Source organism: Cebus imitator, unplaced genomic scaffold (genome assembly GCF_001604975.1).
Source record: "Cebus imitator isolate Cc_AM_T3 unplaced genomic scaffold, Cebus_imitator-1.0 Scaffold76, whole genome shotgun sequence".
NCBI lineage: Eukaryota > Metazoa > Chordata > Mammalia > Primates > Cebidae > Cebus > Cebus imitator.
This window is the reverse complement of record NW_016107391.1, coordinates 1762100-1780262: the sequence shown is the minus strand read 5'-3', so window position 1 is coordinate 1780262 and position 18163 is coordinate 1762100. Positions and strand designations below refer to the sequence as shown.

The window sequence follows — 18163 nt, the reverse complement described above, 5'->3', positions numbered from 1 at the left end:
CCTCTGAGCTGTAGAGCCTCGGCACTTTGAGGGTTAACAACAGAGCTGTCCCTTCCTCACCTGGCACTGGTAGGAGGCCAAGCCAGGGTGGGTGGTGCCAGGGGAGTCCCTGTCCCAGGCAGTGTTTCTCAGCCATGTCCCTGGGGGTATGGGGGGGTCACTGCCTGTTGCTGTCCCTGAGCAAGGGCAGGACAGGGACAGCTGTGACAGGAAGTGCTCATGGCCCAGCCGTTCCCATGGAGACCCCCGCTGCCCAGCAACTACACCGGCTACTGCTGATGTCAGGCAGCCAACTCCTGTCCCCGTGGGTGTTCTGGGCAGGGAGCCGGGGCAAGGCCAGGGGTGGTGGATGGTTTAGGGGCCAGAGTGAGGTGGGGAGGGGCTGCATGAGCGTGCTTGTGGATGTGAGTGTGTGCTTCTATGTGAATACCCCACATAGAAGCTCTCCCTTCCCCCTGGCTTTAAAGCAAGGCCTCTCTATGCTGGGGGAGGGTGGGGGTTCCAGGACCACTGGGAGCATGTGAGGCTTGAGGGGGTTCTGAAGAAAACCATGTGCCCAATTTCATCTGACAATAGAGGTGCCCAGTGTAGTAGATTTGTGCATCCATGCCTATCTGTGTGTGTGTAAGAGAGGGAGGGGGACAGAGAGATTGATTGTATCCTTCAGTGAGGATGGGGGTTTCCTCAACCACACCTGAGGATAGATTTGGATGTTTAAGCCACTCTGAAGATAGAGGAGGCAGTGTATAGATAAGTGTGTGTTTGTGCACCTGAGGGCAAAATTGGTGGGTGTGTGAGGAGAGCACTGTAGGGTACATGAGGCTGGAAGGAATGTGTCTATTTAGGGTTCAGTGGCTCACGCCTGTAATTCCAGCACTCTGGGAGGCTGAGGCAGGAGCATTGCCTGAGCTCAGGAGTTCAAGACCAACCTAGGCAACATGGCTAAACCCCATCTCTACAAAAAAATACAAAAATATAGCCAGGTGTAGTAGTGCATGCCTATAGTCCCAGCTGCTCAGGAGTCTGAGGTGGGAGGATCACCTGAGTCTGGGAAATTGAGGCTGCAGTGAGCCGAGATCACACCACTGCACTCCAGCCTGGGTGACAGGAGTGAGGCGCTGTCTTGAAGAAAAAAAAAAAGGATAAGGCTGGGCCCAATGGCTCACGCCTGTAATCCCAACACTTGGGAGGTCGAGGAGGGTAGATCATCTGAGGTCAGGAAATCGAGACCAGCCTGGCCAACATGGTGAAACCTCATCTCTACTAAAAATCCAAAAAATAACCAGGCATGGTGGCAGGTGGCTGTAATCCCAGCTACTCCGGAGGCTAAGGCAGGAGAATTGCTTGAACCAGTGAGCTGAGATGGGGCCATTGCACTCCAGCCTGGGTGACAAGAGCAACACTTCGTCTCAAAAAGAAAGAAAAAGAAAGAATAGATTGTGTGTGTGTGTGTGTGTGTGCGCGTGTGTGTGTGTGTACAGTAGGTGGATGGTAGGAGTACACGTGTCTATTCGAGGGTGTGTATGCCTGTGAGTTCCGTGTGTACCCCTGTCATGAGGCAGACTTTAGGTGCCAGTGGGAGGCCATGATGCAAAGCTTTGCAGACGTTGTATGTCTGATGACTGTCCTTCCCCGTTCGTTCCTACAGACCTTCGCCCTTTGCCTGATGTCGCCATGACAGGCACATGTACCCGGGAGTGCAGTGAGTTTGGCCACTCTGACACATGCTGGATGCCTGGCCAGTCATCTCCCAGCCGCCGGACCAAGAGCAGCGCCCTCAAACTCTCCACCTTCGTGCCTTACCAGGACCGAGGAGGGCAGGAGCCTGCGGGCGCCGGCAGCCCCAGCCCCCCGGAAGACCGGAACACCAAAACGGCCCCCGTGCGCCTCCTGCCCTCCTACAGTGCCTTCTCCCACAGTAGCCATGATTCCTGCAAGGACTCGGCCACCTTGGAGGAAATCCCCCTGACCCAGACCTCGGACTTCCCACCCGCAGCCACACCGGCATCTGCCCAGACGGCCAAGCGCGAGATCTACCTGTGAGCCCCCTCCTGGCCGGCCGGTCCCCCTCCCCCAGCCGCCGGCCAGTTCCCAAATGGGCCCATTCCAGGGCCTCACTCTCGACCCCTTCAGCGTGGACTTCCTGGCCAGGGCCCCAAGTTGGGGGCAACACTGGCCTCATGACCACGCTGGCCCTTCTCCCATGCAGGGTCCAGGTCCTCTCCCCTCATTTTCATCTCCCAGCCCCCAGGGGCCCCTTCCCCTTTATGGGGCTTCCCCCAGCTAATGCCCAAGAGGGCTCCTCTACAATGACTGGGCTCCTTTCCTTGACTTCCAGGGAGCACCCCCTCAATTTGGGCAGATAGTGGAGTCAAGGGTGGGCAGCACACTCCTAACTCATTGTTTCCCTCATGGCCGACCAGGGCGGGGATAGCACGCCCAATTTTAGCCCGGAAGCAGGGCTGAACTGGGGAGCCCCTTTCCCTGGGAGCTCCCAGAGGAAACTCTTGACCGCTAGGGGCTCCCTGAAGGGCTTTCATTACCAAAGGTGGGGTAGGGACAGGGGGGTGGGAGTGGAGTGGAGGCCTCGCCTTCCCTTGCTGCCCCTGGGCTGGCCCACCTGCCTGCCACATGCCCACGCCTAGTCCCATCTGGGCCCCCCTTCCCTGCTGGTCATGCAGTGTCTGTATATAAGGACCTTGGAATGACGTTCCCATTTCTGCCTGATTTGCAACTTTTATTGTTGATGTTGTGTTGTCTTGGGGGACCCCTCTGGCGGGGGACCTGCCCTGTGCCCCCTCCTCCCTGCCGCAGTGCCCCCTCAACCCAGGCCTCTATTGTTCCGTGTTGTAAATACCCCTGGGGCCATGGTGGGATGGGGGTGCAGGCCAGGAAAACAACGGGTGGGTGGGGGTGGGGACGGGGGTAACATTTGCCTATCAGCAGAGCTGGGCTTTTATTTAATTTTTTTTAAAAAATACAAATCTCTATTTTTTTGGAACTGTTGCGCTGTGCCCTGGGGGGGATCCCCGCTCAGGCTGGCCTCCCACATCCAGATGAGCATCACAGAGGGGCCCTGAGGCTGTGGGGGGCAGCTGGACAGGGGTGGGATGACTGTGCCTCTGGCCTGGTTGGGTGAGTTGGGAGCAGGAAGGTTTGCTCAGGGGGTGGCTGGGTGCTGCTCCTGATACGGGGAACTGCATCCTGCCTCCTCCCTGCCCCCCCAACCCCCAGCCCCTGCCATGACTGACCCGTCAGCCTGTAAAACCACCATTGCCTTGATCTCAGGGGGTGGGAGGGCTGCCTCAGGGCACCCTGGGCTCCAGGCCCCCTTCTTCCAGTTGGGCTTCCCTTTGCCAGGGTCAGGGGTCCCATGGGGGAGGGGGGAGGGAGGTTTGGGGGGCAGAGAAGCCCAGTCAGCCATGATGAGGTGGAGTTCTTTTCTTCACCTCAGGGGGCCAGGGTGTAAGAGGCGTCCTGCAGAGCCCCCATCTCCCACTGTGGCCATCTCAAAGCCTCAGCCCCTCTTCCTTCCAGAAACCCCCACTGCCTTGGCCCATACCTCTCCAGCTCCCTAGGGGCCCAGGCTGGGAGGCTGGAGACTCAGGGTATGGCCCTTGCTTGACTTAATCTAAGCTTGGGGAGGTGGCCCAAGTGTGGGAGGGGTGGGTACAGGCTGCTGGGTCGTCTGGTGCCTTTGGGAGCTGTGCTGCTGGGGTCTTGACTCCTGTACCCCAAAGACCCCACCCCCAACCAGGAAAAGCCAGGGGGGCTGAAGAATCACCCTATTCTCTGCCCCTTACCCCTAACTTGGCTTGGGGTGACAGTGCTAGGAAGGAGAGCATTGTTAGGCTGGTGGCCCCAGCATACACAGCCCTTCTATGGAAGGGAAGGGGTAGAGTGGGCTGGGGTGGCAGCAGCCAGGTCTAGGGGTTGGCCAAAGGCTCCTTTCCTTGGGGGAGGCCCAGGAAATGGGCAGGGGGCTTGTTAATGAGACAGCCCTTTTCCCCTGCACAAACGGGGCAGGTGCAATAGTCTCGGAGTTGGTAGTATTTGGTACCCAGCTGGTGGGGCAGTGACCTCAAGGATTGTCCTGGGTCCTGGAGATCAGGATTCTGGCAAGATTGTATGAGGCCCATTTGCTTGGAGGAGAAGGTGGTCCAGACAGGCGGCATTCCTGGGGTCAGTGGACTCCCACTGGAAGCCCCTGGTGGCCTGGGTACCCTGCCCTGGTCTTAGAGACCCCTGAGCACTGAGTGGAAGGGCAGAGGAGCATTTTGCACAATGGAGAAGCCAGAAGAAAGAGGGTAGCCCAGACGGCTGGGAGGGCTGAGAAGCATAGAGCAGAAGCCCTTCCTACAGGCAAACACTGAGCCCCCATCCCCCTGGTTGGGGCCAGGGCACTGCGTCTGTTACCAACTGGGCACTGGAGAGATGAAACCAAAGGTGGGCAGGGGATGGTGACAGCACTGGGGACTACACCTATGGGTCCTAGGTCTGTGAAGCCCCTCCCCAATGCCTGTGTCGCGTACAGTTTTATGTACCAATAGGCGACATTTGGCCAGAGGAGAGCCCCCCTCAAACCCAGCCTGACCCAGTCTGTGTCTTCCTAGAGGGGACCTAGTCGGTCCCCATCCCCCTACTTCAGGGCATGTCTCTCGGTAGGGGAAGGGTATATGGGGACATATTTCTCTCCTAGGGTCCCTGAAGCGTGTCTCACGTTCCGGGGGTGGGAGGAAGTTCTCTGGGCATCTCTCACCTCTGGGGGCTCTCTAGGCCCTATCTCTCCCCTTGGGAGTCTCTGGGGGACATATGTTCCCGCTGAGGACCACGGGAGCATGTCTCCCCCGCTTATCCAGGCTCTCTGGGGAGCCTGTTTTCCTCCCAGGGTTCCTGGAAGTACTTAAGGCAAGTCAGTCTGGGGCCATCTCTCTTTCCAGGGAAGGGGGCTATCTCTGAAGCATGTCTGGGAAGGGATGTTTCTGGCCCTGCCCCCATCTCTCCTATGGGGGTTTCTCTGCCCTGCAGCACTTTGGGATGAGGCTGGGCATCTCTGAGTTGTCTTTTCTCCTAGGGGCCCTGAGATACCTCTCTCTCCTGAGGGTGGGGCCTCTGGAGCCATTTCTTCCCTGGGTCGGGGCTGTCTCCGGGGTGTTGGGAGGGCTTGTGTTGGCCATGAGAAAGTCTCTTAAGGGGCGTCTGCACTGGGGACTTCTCTGGGAGGGGGGACTGTGTCTCGCCCACCGGGTTTCGGGCGGGTGTGTCTGCCCATGGGGAGGGGAGACTGGGTCTCCTCGGGTTACCTGATTGGGGAGGGGGGCCGTGTCTCTCTCGTGTGTAGGGGGGTGGGGGTAGGTAGGGGTGGGGGGTTTTGGGCGCGTCAGGTGCCCACATTGGGGTCGTGTTTCTCTTGGTTCGTGCCACTTCCCACCGCCTCGCTCCTCCCGGGAAGGGCCCCCGCCCCGCCCCTACCCCCACCCCATCCCTGGCGCTGCGAGCACAATCCCGTTGATTTGTAATGATTTCTGTCTCTTTCCGTCTTTCTCTTTCTCTGACCCCCCCACCCCCGCCGCGAGCATGCGCAGGCACCGCCCCTACCCCCTCCGGTTCGGTTCGTTTCCGGTTTGTTTGCTGAGCTGTCAATGAAAGACCCGTGTAATTATTCCCGAGCTTTACAATAAAAGTGTGAAAACCGGACCCCACTCCGCTTCTTCCGGGTCCTCGGGCCTGCGTCCCGTGGATAGTAGGAGCTAAATCTGGAGACCTTAGAGAGGGCCGGGGGACGCGAGGGACGAGAGACTGAGACCTGCACTGGTATTAATCGGGGATGGAGTCGAGCTGACGCGGACTGAGGACAGACCCCTAGTCCATACACCTCAAAGTGACCCCTGCTAGCTCCGCTGGGTCCGACCTGCTCTGGGCACCCCTTTTCCCCCTGAACTCAGGTGCAGGACGGGGTGAGGGTGGCTGCCGGGGAAGGTTGTGCTGCGCTGCCTTCTTCCCCGGGCGCCTCCAGGACGTGCAATCGTTCCCGGTGTATCCATTCCCACTCCCCACTCTTTGGCAACGAGTGTGAATTGCGGAACTGGATGGGATAAGGGGCGGGAGACAACTGTCTGTCGGGTTCTCCCACGCTCAGGAGCCAGAGTTGGAAGTCGAGTTAGGGGACGGGAACCGAAAAGGTCTCAGCCTCGGTCTCCAGCTGCGCTCCCCTCCCCTCTTCCGGGCTCGATCGGCCCCGGCCTCCTCCGTCCGGCTCCTGGGTAAACACCGGCTCCGGAGAGGTCGGAAAACAGAGACTGGATCGGCAGGTTCCCGGCCCCGCCTCCCGGGGCGCTGCTCCCTCCTCCGCCCCCCACCGCGTCGCGCGCTGTTGCTGGGCCCGCGTCCTCGCCCCCGGGCCGGTGCTGTGTGGGCCTCCCTCCGGACCCCGAGGTCGGTCCAGCCGTTGGGGGATTAGCCGAGCGCAGGGACTAATCCCGGATGAGCCTCGTGTAAACCCGGATCGACCGCGGGAAAGCCGGGGTTTGCTGGCACCCCTTCATCCGTTCCCCAGATGTGGAGCATCGCGGGGCCTAGAGCCCACCCCGAGGCTCCTTGCTGCTTTCGGAGAGACCCGAGTTGGAGCTGCCGTTGGGGGCGGAGCGGGGCAGAGAATGAAGAAGGGAGGGCCGGATCAGACGCGCTGCGCCGAGAGCCTGGCGGCGGGGTGACGGGGGTGTGGGGAGGAAAGGCACAGGTTTCTTGGGCAGGCTTTGAATCAACAGCGTTAGGTCAGCTCCCTAGCTCAATCTGTAACCCCAAGCCCCCCAACCTATCTCCAGTTACAGAATCACAGACCCTCCCCCTACCGGTGGCTGTGGCAACCCTTCCCTAAACCTGAGACCTCACCTCATTAGGAGAGGCGCTGAATCAGCGGGGGAGGGCCCCACATTATCTCCACCCCTGACTTGACCCCACAGTGGAGGGTGAGGAGCTCCTTCTGTCAAAGCCTAGCCCAGGAAAAGATGTCTGGAGTTAAGGAAGTTGGGGGAGATGAGGTGGCCGACTGGGTACCAGAAGCCTGTCACTGGTTGATTCACTCATTCTACAAACATTTCCTGAGCCCCTCCCATGTGCCAGACCGGCACTGGACCCCAAGAATGACACACAGTCTCTGTGGGAAAGGCAGACAGGTAAACAACAACCATATCTTGTGTTCGGCCCTTGCCTTGAGCCGGAAATTCTGGCAGGAGACCCAAAGGCACCGTCTCCTCCAAAGTCTAGAGGCTTCCTGCAAGGGGTGGTGCCAAGGCTGAGTTTCAAAGGGCAGATGAGGGGTAGGCTACTGAGGAAGGAGTCGGCCTTGCGGTCTGAGGAGAAGTGTGTGCCAGGGTCTGCAGGTGGAGGAGAAGGTGAGGTGGCTCAGGAGGGCAGGAGAAGTTGGAGAAGAAGGCAGGGGCCAGAACTAACAACCTGCTGGTCAACTTAAAGCGCTTGGATTGAAGGGTTGGGGAGGAGCCATTTACAGATTGTAAGTCTGTGAAAGAAAAGGTCAGATTTACATTCTTCCGGATTCTGTGTTCCTCCCTTCCCTGCCCCAGGTTTCTCTGGGGATGCCTGGGTTGGGAGTGGAGACACACAGGCAGACAGACAGGAAGATGAACCAGGTGCAGTTCACACTGGTTAAGAATGGTCCCTGGCCAGGCGTGGTGGCTCACGCCTGTAATCCCAGAACTTTGGGAAGCCGAGGCAGGCAGATCACAAGGTCAGGAGTTCGAAACCAGCCTGGCCAACATGGTGAAACTCTGTCTCTACTAAAAATGTCAAAATTAGTTGGATGTGATGGTGCACACCTGTAATCTCAGCTACTTGGGAGGCTGAGGCAGGAGAATCGCTTGAACCCGGGAGGCAGAGGTTGCAGCAAGCTGAGATCGTGCCACTGCACTCCAGCCTGGGCAACAGAGCAAGACCCATTTTGGAAAAAAAAAAAAAAAAAAAGAACGATCGCCACCTTCCATCACACTTGGAATCAGAGATCTATGTTAGAAATCTGGTTGTACCTCGTTCTAGTGGCATGACCTTGGGTAGGTGACTGAGCCTCAGTTTCTTCCTCTGTACGGTGGGGATAATAGCGCTTACCATTATTATTGTGGGGCTTCAATGAGAACATTTGTCCACTCTTTTATTTAGCACACATCTAACACCTACTAAGTGGCAGGCACTGTGTCAGGTGCTAGCATTACCGTGCTGAATAAGACAAGCATGTTGCCTACTCTCTCTCTGGGAACTTACATTCTAGAGGAAAAGACAGACAATAAACAAATAAATGAGATAATTATAGATTGTGTTAAAGTGCTGTGAAGGAAACAAACAGTGGGACATGAAGGAGGGTAACTGGAGGTGGGGGAGGGAGGGGGCTGCTTTACCCAGCCTAGCCGGGGAAGCCTCTGCAAGGAAACCTGAAGGTTGGCCAGTGCACTGCAGCCTGGGTGACAAAGTGAGACCCTGTCTCCAAAAAAAAAAGTAAAGAAAAAGAAACCCTGAAGGTTTATAGCTTGGTAAAGAACATTCCAGATAAAAGGAAATTGCAGCTTCAAAGGCCCTGAGGTGGGAGAAAAGAGCATAGTCTGAGTACTTACTCTAAGATGCTAAGCTTCCTGAGGGCAGTTACCTGGGTCTCTCTTTTCTTCTAACCTGGGCAAAGTGAGGAGAAATGGAGGGGAGTTTCCATCCTGCTGAGGCAACCCCCTTCCCCTTCACCTCCATCCTCTGAAGTAGTATTGGGGAGATGCGGGCCTCATCAGTCAGCCCATCTGTCCAGCTTAATCTTTCCGCTGTTCTATAGCTGCCCCCCAACTCCCCTCCCAGTTTCAGGACAGGTCTCAGCCTACTATTTTCCCAGTGGGTTCCGGGGCTCCTAGCTCTCTTGGGCAGGAGGAGTAGAATAGGCCCCTCCAGAATCTGCCAGTCCAGAGCCTAGATGAAACAGAATTTAGGATCTGACCTGCAGGGGCTGAGGGGAGGATGTTTCCCAGATGAAGATGACCAAGGGGTTTAGGGGTTTAGGCCTTTTGGAGTCTCCCCCTTGGCCTGGGTCTCACTTGAGGGAGGCAGCCTGGAACCCTGTCTGATTCCCCCTCAAGGAATGTTTCTTGGAACATGGATACATTTCACACAGCCACCCGCCCCTGCTACAGAGCGCACATGGCTCCTCTCATACACACACCATCCAGCTGCACTGTGCGTCTCCATGGCAACCAGTAGGCCTGGTCCACGGATGTTAGAAATAAGTGCCAGAGGAAGAGGAGAGAGAGAGGGAGAGGGAGAAGGGGAGAGAGAGAAATAAAGAGACTTAAAAAGATAGCCTCCCAAGGAGACCCCTACCCTTTTCTTATACCCCCTGCCAGGAAGAAGTGAGTGGATTTGGGCCCTGAGAATGGAGGAGCTCAGGGTGGGGACTAAGCAATAGATTAGAGGCTGTCTGGACACAGGTAATAGGCACAGTGGGCAGTGAGGAGTGGGCAGGATCAAGGGAACTTCTCTTGACAGTCTGGTGTCTTGGGATAAGAATTCTTGGTCTAGGTGAAAAAGGCAGATGGGGGTGGGTGGGTAGGGGTGGGAGATTTGGGGAATCTACTTTCCCTTCTTCCCGGCCTAATTGGCTGTTCAGGCTGAAACCACCTCTTAGTCACTTAGTCTAATTAGAATTGTTCCGGAGAAGACAATGGGGGAGGGGAAGGAGAAGCAGGGGTGTGAAGGGGGAGGGTGGGTGGAGACAGAACTGGGTGAAGGTGGGGGTGGGAGTTCCTTCCACCACCTGCCATCCATTCTATCACCACCCAATGGGTGGGGTGGGCTGTGACTTTACAGGCTGATGGGTCACTCTAACAGCCCCCAGCTGCCACTAGCACCCCCTCACGCCCACCTGCTTTCTACTCTGCCCCATCTTATCTGTCTCGTGTATCTCTCTGTCTCTAGCTCTAGCTCTCACTCTCACTCTCTCCTGCTCACCCTGTCTAGCTCCTCACCTTCCTTTCTCTCCTTCCTAGGAGTCTCCTAATCTCTGGCCACCAATGTTTGTCTATGAAACAGATAAAGGATATAGGGTTGCTGATGTGGGCCGATCCACTAGGGAATGGAGGAGGAGCAGAGGGAGGGGATTATACTGAGAGGAGCCCTGTCTTTGGGGAGAAAGAGAGAGTAGGGCAGATGCTGACCTGGCTTGACTCCCCTGCCACACACCAACACGGGTCAGGGTGTGTGTGAGTTTGGCCTCTGGAGCTGGATGGGCTGTCTTGGACAAGTTACTTAACCTCTCTGTGCATCATGTTTTCTAACTATGAGATGAGGATAATACATTCCAAAAATGCAGTGTGGATTTATGGTGAGAATGCACATAAGTTGCTTAGCATGGTAAATTGTAAAGGCTCAATAAATGGCAGCTTTTATCCTCACTCCAGACTCCTGTTCTTTCTCTGGGGTCCTTCTAGAGCCAGGACATCTGCATCTTCCAATCCCCTCCTGCTGCTGCGTCTCCATTTTGGGGGGCCCAGATTGCCTCTCAGTTCCCGGACTCATCCCCCTTGCCTGGCTCCCAGGGCTACTCACTATGGTGTCCCCATGTAGGGGGTTAGGCTAGGATCCTGCCCTCTGCCTACAGGATCTGAAGGGGCACACTTCTCCTCCAGCTTAGGGTCTGTTTTTCCCTTCTCTGCAGGCCTCAGAGGGGAGGAAAGGGGACAGCTATAAATGATGTAGGGGAAGCGTACTTGCTGAGGGGGACAATAAGGGATGAGCAGCGTCCAGAAGCCTAAATATTTCATGGGGCTGCAGCGCTGGGAAGGGCAAAGTCCCTGAGCTGTGTTTGTGCATATGCGCGTGACTCCACGTGGCTTGGAGCTGTTCCATATGTCCAATGCCCTCCTTACCCCAACCCTCAAAATGCTACACTCAGGAAAGCTGCCCTCGTGAACCCTTTCCTGGCCAGAATCCCTCCAAAACCTTCTCAGCACATGTATATTTCATTTCTTCCAGCAGTAGTCATTCCTGCAGCTTTTAGGCTGTACGTTTGCATAGTCATGTCTTTTTTTGCCCCTGTATTCAGTGCACCCCCCCACCCCACTTTAGGGGCAAAAAAAAGACATGACTCCCAAGGACTGGTACCCTTAACCCTCATTTTCTCAGCTTTGTCAGGAGACCCCCATAGGTGGAAAAAGCTGGTGGGGTGGGAGCAGAGGCAGAGGTTGGGGTGGTAGGCAGGAGGTCAAGGTCTCCTGAGTTTATGTCTCTGTTATGGTTGACTAAGGAGGAAGGTGTCCATCAGAACAGGTGGGAATGGAGGGACAGCATCCAAGTCTAGTGGCTTCCATGCCTCCTGCTTGCAGATGAGCTGGGGGACTGCCTCTGCCAAACCTCTGCCTCAGGGTAGCCCCTGTAGGGCTGCCGTCTGTGACCCTGTCCTGACAACATACCTAAGTAAGGGAATAGAAGGTGTCCCTTTCTTTTTTTTTTTTGAGACAGAGTTTCGCTCTTGTTACCCAGGCTGGAGTGCAATGGCGCAATCTCGGCTCAACGCAACCTCCGCCTCCTGGGTTCAGGCAATTCTCCTGCCTCAGCCTCCTGAGTAGCTGGGATTACAGGCATGCGCCACCATGCCCAGCTAATTTTTTGTAGTTTTAGTAGAGACGGGGTTTCACCATGTTGACCAGGATGGTCTCGATCTCTTGACCTCGTGATCCACCCGCCTCGGCCTCCCAAAGTGCTGGGATTACAGGCTTGAGCCACCGCGCCCGGCCTAGAAGGTGTCCCTTTCAATCCTGGTCGCAGGCCCCCCTTGTCTCTTTTCTTGATCGTATTCCAGTCTATGACTATTTAATCATTGTGTGCATTCAATTTCTGCCTCTTCCCACTAGAATAAAAGTTCGCAGGAGGCAAGAACCTTGTTTAACTTATTTACCACCACCAAAAATGTTTGTTGCATGAATAAATGAATGAATGAATGAATGAGTGGATGGAAGGAATTCTGCTCGGAAATTCTGTAGCCAAAGCAAGAAAAAGGAGGGAGAAGGAGGGCAGGCCCCAGATGAGTAGGGCTTTAGGTGAGAACTGTGGTGAAAAGAGGGAAAGAGGGTTAGAAGGTGAAGGGAGTGAGTGCGAAGTGCTGGGAGGGACCATGGGAAAGAGGTGGGGAAGAGGAGGGACCTGGGATGGAAGTAGATGGAGCTAGAACAAGGAGGCATGGACTTAGGTGGAAGGGATCCAGGTCCCCAGAGGTGCCAGAGTCAGGGACTTCAGGGAGGAGGAGGGCAAACCTGGAGCAGGGAGTCAAGGACAGGGTGTGCCCTTGGCAAGGGCAAGGGGATACCTGAAATTTGGGTCTGGGGCCACAGTGAGTAGAGTGCAGGGATCCACGAAGAACAGCTGAGTCATAAGGATTTCCCAGGGCCTCCTGGTACCATCAATGTCCCTACAACTCCCTCTCACCCCCAAATCTCCTCCCCTTCCCTTCCAAGCCCATAAACAGGAAATGCTCCAGGCTGGGCGGGCCCAGCTGCCCTTATAGAAAGAGCCAAGGATCCTCCCCTGACTGGGAAGGGTGCACAAAGACACATGGGCTCCTGACCCTTTGATTACTCATGCTCTACCCAGGGAGGCCTCTTCGGAAGCCTCCATCCTCTCATCCTCTCAAATCAAGGGTGACAGCAATATTAACTCATTAGCACTAAGCCCCTAGAGGAAACTGGATTTCAGGGGTAATCTCTTCACAGGGCTGCGCCTTGTTCCTTGGCCCTCTCCCCAGCCTAGGGGCTTCCTGAGAAGGCAGGCAAGGGACAGGGGAGAAAACCTGGAGGCTGGGGGGTGGGGAGATTCCCTTCAGAGAGGCGGTGTCTCCCCTGAATTGGCCAGAGTGGCTATGTGTGTGGGGGTGGGGGTGAGCAAGCAGAGGAAATTGGAGGTGTGCACCTGCAGTGGTTGTCATGGTAACCTGGCCCAAGGGGGTGGCCTCTCCCCCAAAGCCCTATAAAGCTTGGAACACAAGAGTGAAGACACACAGACTCATACACACACACACACACACACACACACACACACACACACACACACACACACACAGCGGCTTTGCCAAATTCCTGGGAGTGTAGTCAGCTGTCCCTCTTCTCTCTACTTCTCTGGGTGAGGCTGACACCAGGAAGGGGGCTGTGGGAAGAGGATGTGTCAGGGTGCCAGCAAGGGGGAGGCCCTCCACAAGGGGGTAGGGGATGTGCTTTGCAAATGTGTGGGTTGGTGTGGGATTATGTGTTGCAGCATAGCTGGGCTGTTGTCCCCGTATCCGCAGAGGACATGAATATACCCAGGTGACCCAGCTGCAGTCCTGCAGTCAGACCACACAGGAGAGGGATTTGAGAGGGAGATGATTATTAACAAAGACAACAGTAATCACAGTTATCTTTAATTGAGAGCTTATTAAATTCCACCTATGTGGTTGTGGTAAACATTTTACAGGCAGTGTCTCATTTGATTCTCACAACAATAGTACAAGGTAGGAACTATTAGACCCATTTACAGATGAGAAAACTGAGATTCTAAGAGGTTAAGTAATTTGTTGCAGGTCAAGGAGCTGGAAAGTGACAGGGCAAGACTCTGCAGGAGGGGAGGAGGCACAGGACAGGGGTGCCAGCTGCTGAGGTCACTAGTCCTGTCCCCAGACCCCAGGGGTCACTCATGCCCATGTGTCCCCATGCTCCTTGGCAGGACTGGTCTGGTGCCATGCCAAGAGGCAAGGCTTGGGAACTTCAGATTCTGGTACCTGCCTGGGCTGGGCCAGGCTGGTCTGGGGCAGCTGAGGGCACCTGGGAGGGTACAGGGTACACCATGCAGTGGGCATCATGATTGGCACGAGCCAGGGGAGCGGCTGGCAGCCTTGTTCCTGGTAAACACGAGGAGAGGTTACTTCACAAGGAAACAGTAATTAACTTTAATTAGCACCTTGCATCTCAGAATATTATTAACATCTCAATTTCTCTAATCAAGGCAGCAGGAGAGGGGCGGCATCTGCTTTGCTGACTCCTTCCTGGCCATGCTCCCTGGCTTGGCTTGGGTTTCTGCTCGGCCCGCACCCCCTGGAAGACGCCCAGGAGTACCTCCTCAGAGGTGGGTTGCCAAGGGGAGCCTGGGCTGAAGGGCAGAGAGCAGGTATGGGCCAGGGACACACCAGCCAGCCCCAGCAGATGCGGGGCAGCAGGACAGGGACAGGGCTCTTTACCTGTCCACCTTCTCTTTCCAAATAGACTCTAAGCACCAAGGACAGCCAGGCTTCTCTTCCTGATCCCAAGAACACACATGGCTGCCTTGCTATTTTCCTTTCTCCTCCTTGTTTTCCTCCCTCCCTTCCTTCCTTTCTTTGTTTCTTCTCTTTCCTCTTTCTCCCCTCTCCTCCTCTGTCTCCCTTTTCTTCAAACTAACCTCTTTTTCTCTTATTTTTCCCACTATCTCCCTCACTCCCCCTGTCCTCCCCATTGGAATTCTCCATTTTAACAAGCATTTATTAAGCAGCCCTTACAGGACAGGGCCTCTGCTCCCACAGCTAGGAATGCAGTAATGGGCACAGGATAAATCCTGCCCTTGGGGAGTTTAGATCCCACAGGGGAGATAAGGCTTGGGTATAAAGAACTCTCATTTGGGCTTCACACTGATAGGCATCATAATAGAGGGGCAGGTAAGGGGCTGAGGGTTAGTAGGAGGGAGGGGGGCTTAGGAGGGACCGGGGCCCTAGTTGTGGGGCACCAGGGCATGCGGAGGGCAGCAGGATCCGGAGGCAGAGAGGGCACTTGGTGCTGTTCAGCCCTCTTTAGAAGACCATCACAAGGGAAGTCCCTGAGGGTGCAGGAAGTGACTCTCTTCATTATACCCACCCTCAGTGGCTGTTAACCCTGCCGCGTGTCTGATATTAATAACTGACTGCCCTCCTTGGTCTAATTACAGTGACCTGCTGCTTGCACAATTTGTTATTTATTTGGCAGTGTCCTCGGGGTATCTTCCTAGTCCATCCAATTTATATTTATTGAGCACCTACTATGCCTGGAGGGCTGGGTCTGCCTTGGAGTAGGCTTCCAGTGCTGGAGCTCCTCTCTGCAGAGACTGGAGGGATCAGGAGAGAGCTGCCTACAGGCCTGAGCATTTCAGAAAACCAAACAAAAAACACAACACACACACACACACACACACACACACAACCCCGCCCCTCCCCACCCCCCGCCCCCAGTGTCAGCAGGAGGTTCCCGTAAGGAAGAGTCTGGCTCCACATTGCCCTCATCAGCACCTCTGCCTGGCTGCTGTACCTGTGCCTACAGTGTTGTTGTTGGGCACCCCTCAACCCCATCTCTATTTTTATACCATTTAGAGCATAGAGTCAGAAGATTCAAGTCCAAATGCAAATCTTGTCCTACATTAACCCAGAGGGCAGGTTAAATGTTCAGCGGAGACCCCAAACTCAAACCCACCTAGCTGGGAGGGCACACACCATTTGATTTTATTATTTACCTTGGTTAAGAAAACTGATCACACATCAAGTTGCCAGGTGCAAAGTGGGATCGGTTATATCTGGCCGCCCAGCTAACGTGGGCCTCCGAACAGGGATGGCCATTTGCTTTTCCTTTGCTATCACTCTATTCCCCAGTTATGATCAGCTTTTGTGGAGGCCTACAAGTTCTCACTTATTTAATTCTCATAGTAACCTCAAGGAGTGGGAATTACTATATCCATCTTACAGTTGGCGAAACCAGACAAACAGGTGAAATCACATAGCTGGTAAGAAAGTGAAAGCATGGTGGGCGGAGAACTGCTGGGATCGCTTCCTCAGTTTTCATCTCTACAGTTTATTGGGGGCCCTCTGTTCTCCTGGAGCTTGAGCGCTGGGGAGGAGTGATGCTGGACATGGCCTCTGCCCTTAAGGAAAATCACTTGCCAGTTAGAAACTCTAGCTCTTGGCTGGGTGCGATGGTTCAAGGCTGTAATCCCAGCACCTTGGGAGGCTCAGGCAGGTGGATCACCTGAGGTCAAGAGTTTGAGACCAGCCTGGCCAACATAGTGAAATCCTGTCTCTACTAAAAATACAAAAAATTAGCTGGGTGTGGTGGCACATGCCTGTAATTCCAGCTACTTGGGAGGCTGAGGCAGGAGAATCGCTTGAACCCAGGAGGCAGAGGTTGCAGTGAGCAGAAATTGCACCACTGCACTCCAGCCTGGGCGACAGAGCAAGACAGTCAAAAAAACAAAAAAAGAAACTCTAGCTCTCCGTCTCTCTCTCCAGCTCCTCCCCACCTCCAGCCCCAGCTCCAGCTCCTCAGGGTTGGGGGCTGGGCCTCTGTAATTGTAGAGTAGTCCACAGAGGGCGGGGAAGAATCTGAAGTTTCCAAAGGCCTTTTTAATGTTGATGATTATGGTGATGACGAGGCTGCCTGTCTCCTACCAAGACTGGGGTCTTTCTTTGTTTCTCTCTCCAACGAGGTCTCTCTCTCTCTGCCCTGAGGACTGATGTTGTCAGAGGACCAGCATTTGCTCCTCTTTTGGCGAGGAAGGTGAAGGACTTGGCCAAGTGAAAGCTGGGGATTCAGCCCTGCGTCACCTTCCCAGTGCTGGGCAAGGGGGAGCACTGATGTGATCATTAGCATAGCATTTGCATAAGGAACAATTGAGGAGATTGGAGTCGAGCCTCTGAGGAAACACCTGCAAAGAACTGTGAATGAAAGCCTCTCCCACCCCCACCCTGAGATATTTCCTACAACCCTCCCTAGGATTGGGGAGGATGACAGGAACCCAATGTGACTAAAGATGATGACGATTGGTTGTAATTCACAGAGTGCCTACTAAGTGCCAGGCACTAAAGTGAATGTTCTATTTCTCTTGATTTTCACAACCACCCTGGGTGGTACATCTTATAAGCCCCATTTTACAGAGGAGGAAGCTGAGGCTCAGCTTCCCACATCAGTCATATAGCCTATGTTAGTGGTATGACTGGGCTTTGGAATCGGGTCATGTGACTCAGTGCCCTGCACGTGTCACAGTGGGGCAGGGTGCTCTGGGCTCACCTTAGGCACCAAGATCCAGTCTCCATGGGTTCTGGGGGATCCTGAGAGGCTCAGAACCAGAGCCCAAAGACAGGCTCGCGCACACAGACACGCATGTTGTGCACAAACATGCACAGCCGCTCTGCCCCTCCCCCACCCCGCTTCTGGAGGCAGAAGAGTTGGCTGACTTGGCCCATAACCAGGTTAGCCAAGATCCGATTAACTAGTTAGCGCAGGCAGAGCTGGGGGCAGGCAGGGCGCGCAGGAGAGCAGGACGGATGGGTTGGGTAATGTGCAGAGACAGCCAGAGACAGTGGCTCTGCTCTAAACTGATAAGCAGCTCCCAGCATCAATGCGCCCTGCCTGGCAGGCTGAGCAGCCTCGATCTGGGGTGGCTGGTGGGGGTGCTGGCTCAGCCTCTGATCCTTGTACCCCACCACACACACAGTCAATTCATAGCCCCTCAACCTCTGGCCTCCCCTCAGCAACCCTCACTCCGACTCTGTCTCATTCCAGGCTGGGAGGCAGGCAGCTTCTGGGAGATACATTTTCACCCAAATTAGGCCAAAGTAGAAAGCTGGGAATATCTGTCATCGTGCAAGAAAGTTATGGGTGCAACAGCTACCTCGAGGTGGGAAGGTGGGGATGAACCTGCTGGAGGAGTTAATGGGGAGGCGAGGATAACAATAGCCACTATACCCATCTTACAGTTGGGGAAACCAGACAAACAGGTGAAATCGCATAGCTGGTAAGAAAGTGAAAGCATGGCGGGCAGAGAACTGCTGGGATCACTTTCTTAGTTTTGATCTCTATACTTTATTGGGGGCCCTCTGTCCTCCTGGAGCTTGAGCATGGGGAAGGGGTGATGCTGGACATGGCCTCTGCCCTTAAGGAAAACCACTTGCCAGTTAGAAACTCTAGCTCTTGGCTGGGTGCGATGGCTCAAGCCTGTAATCCCAGCACTTTGGGAGGCCAAGGCAGGTGTATCACAAGGTCAGGAATTCAAGACCAACCTGGCCAACATGGTGAAACCCTGTCTCTACTAAAAATACAAAAATTAGCCTGGTGGTGTGTGCCTGTAATCCTAGCTACTCGGGAGGCTGAGACAGGAGAAT

The 18163-nt window shown here is 55.0% G+C and overlaps 1 protein-coding gene across 3 annotated transcripts in view; it reads left to right on the top strand.

Annotated features, from left to right (window-relative positions):
- Positions 1 to 5697, top strand: part of PCDH1 (protocadherin 1) — a 28518-nt gene extending 22821 nt beyond the window's left edge. For 2 of the 3 annotated variants that reach the window (XM_017532255.2, XM_037739890.1), the window contains exon 5: positions 1649 to 5697. In XM_017532255.2, the coding sequence (XP_017387744.1) occupies positions 1649 to 2043 (395 nt within the window). In that variant the 3' untranslated portion in view covers positions 2044 to 5697. The remainder of the gene's footprint in view (positions 1 to 1648) is intronic. The other variant, XM_037739891.1, reaches the window with a different exon arrangement.
- The last annotated feature ends 12466 nt before the right edge of the window (positions 5698 to 18163 follow it).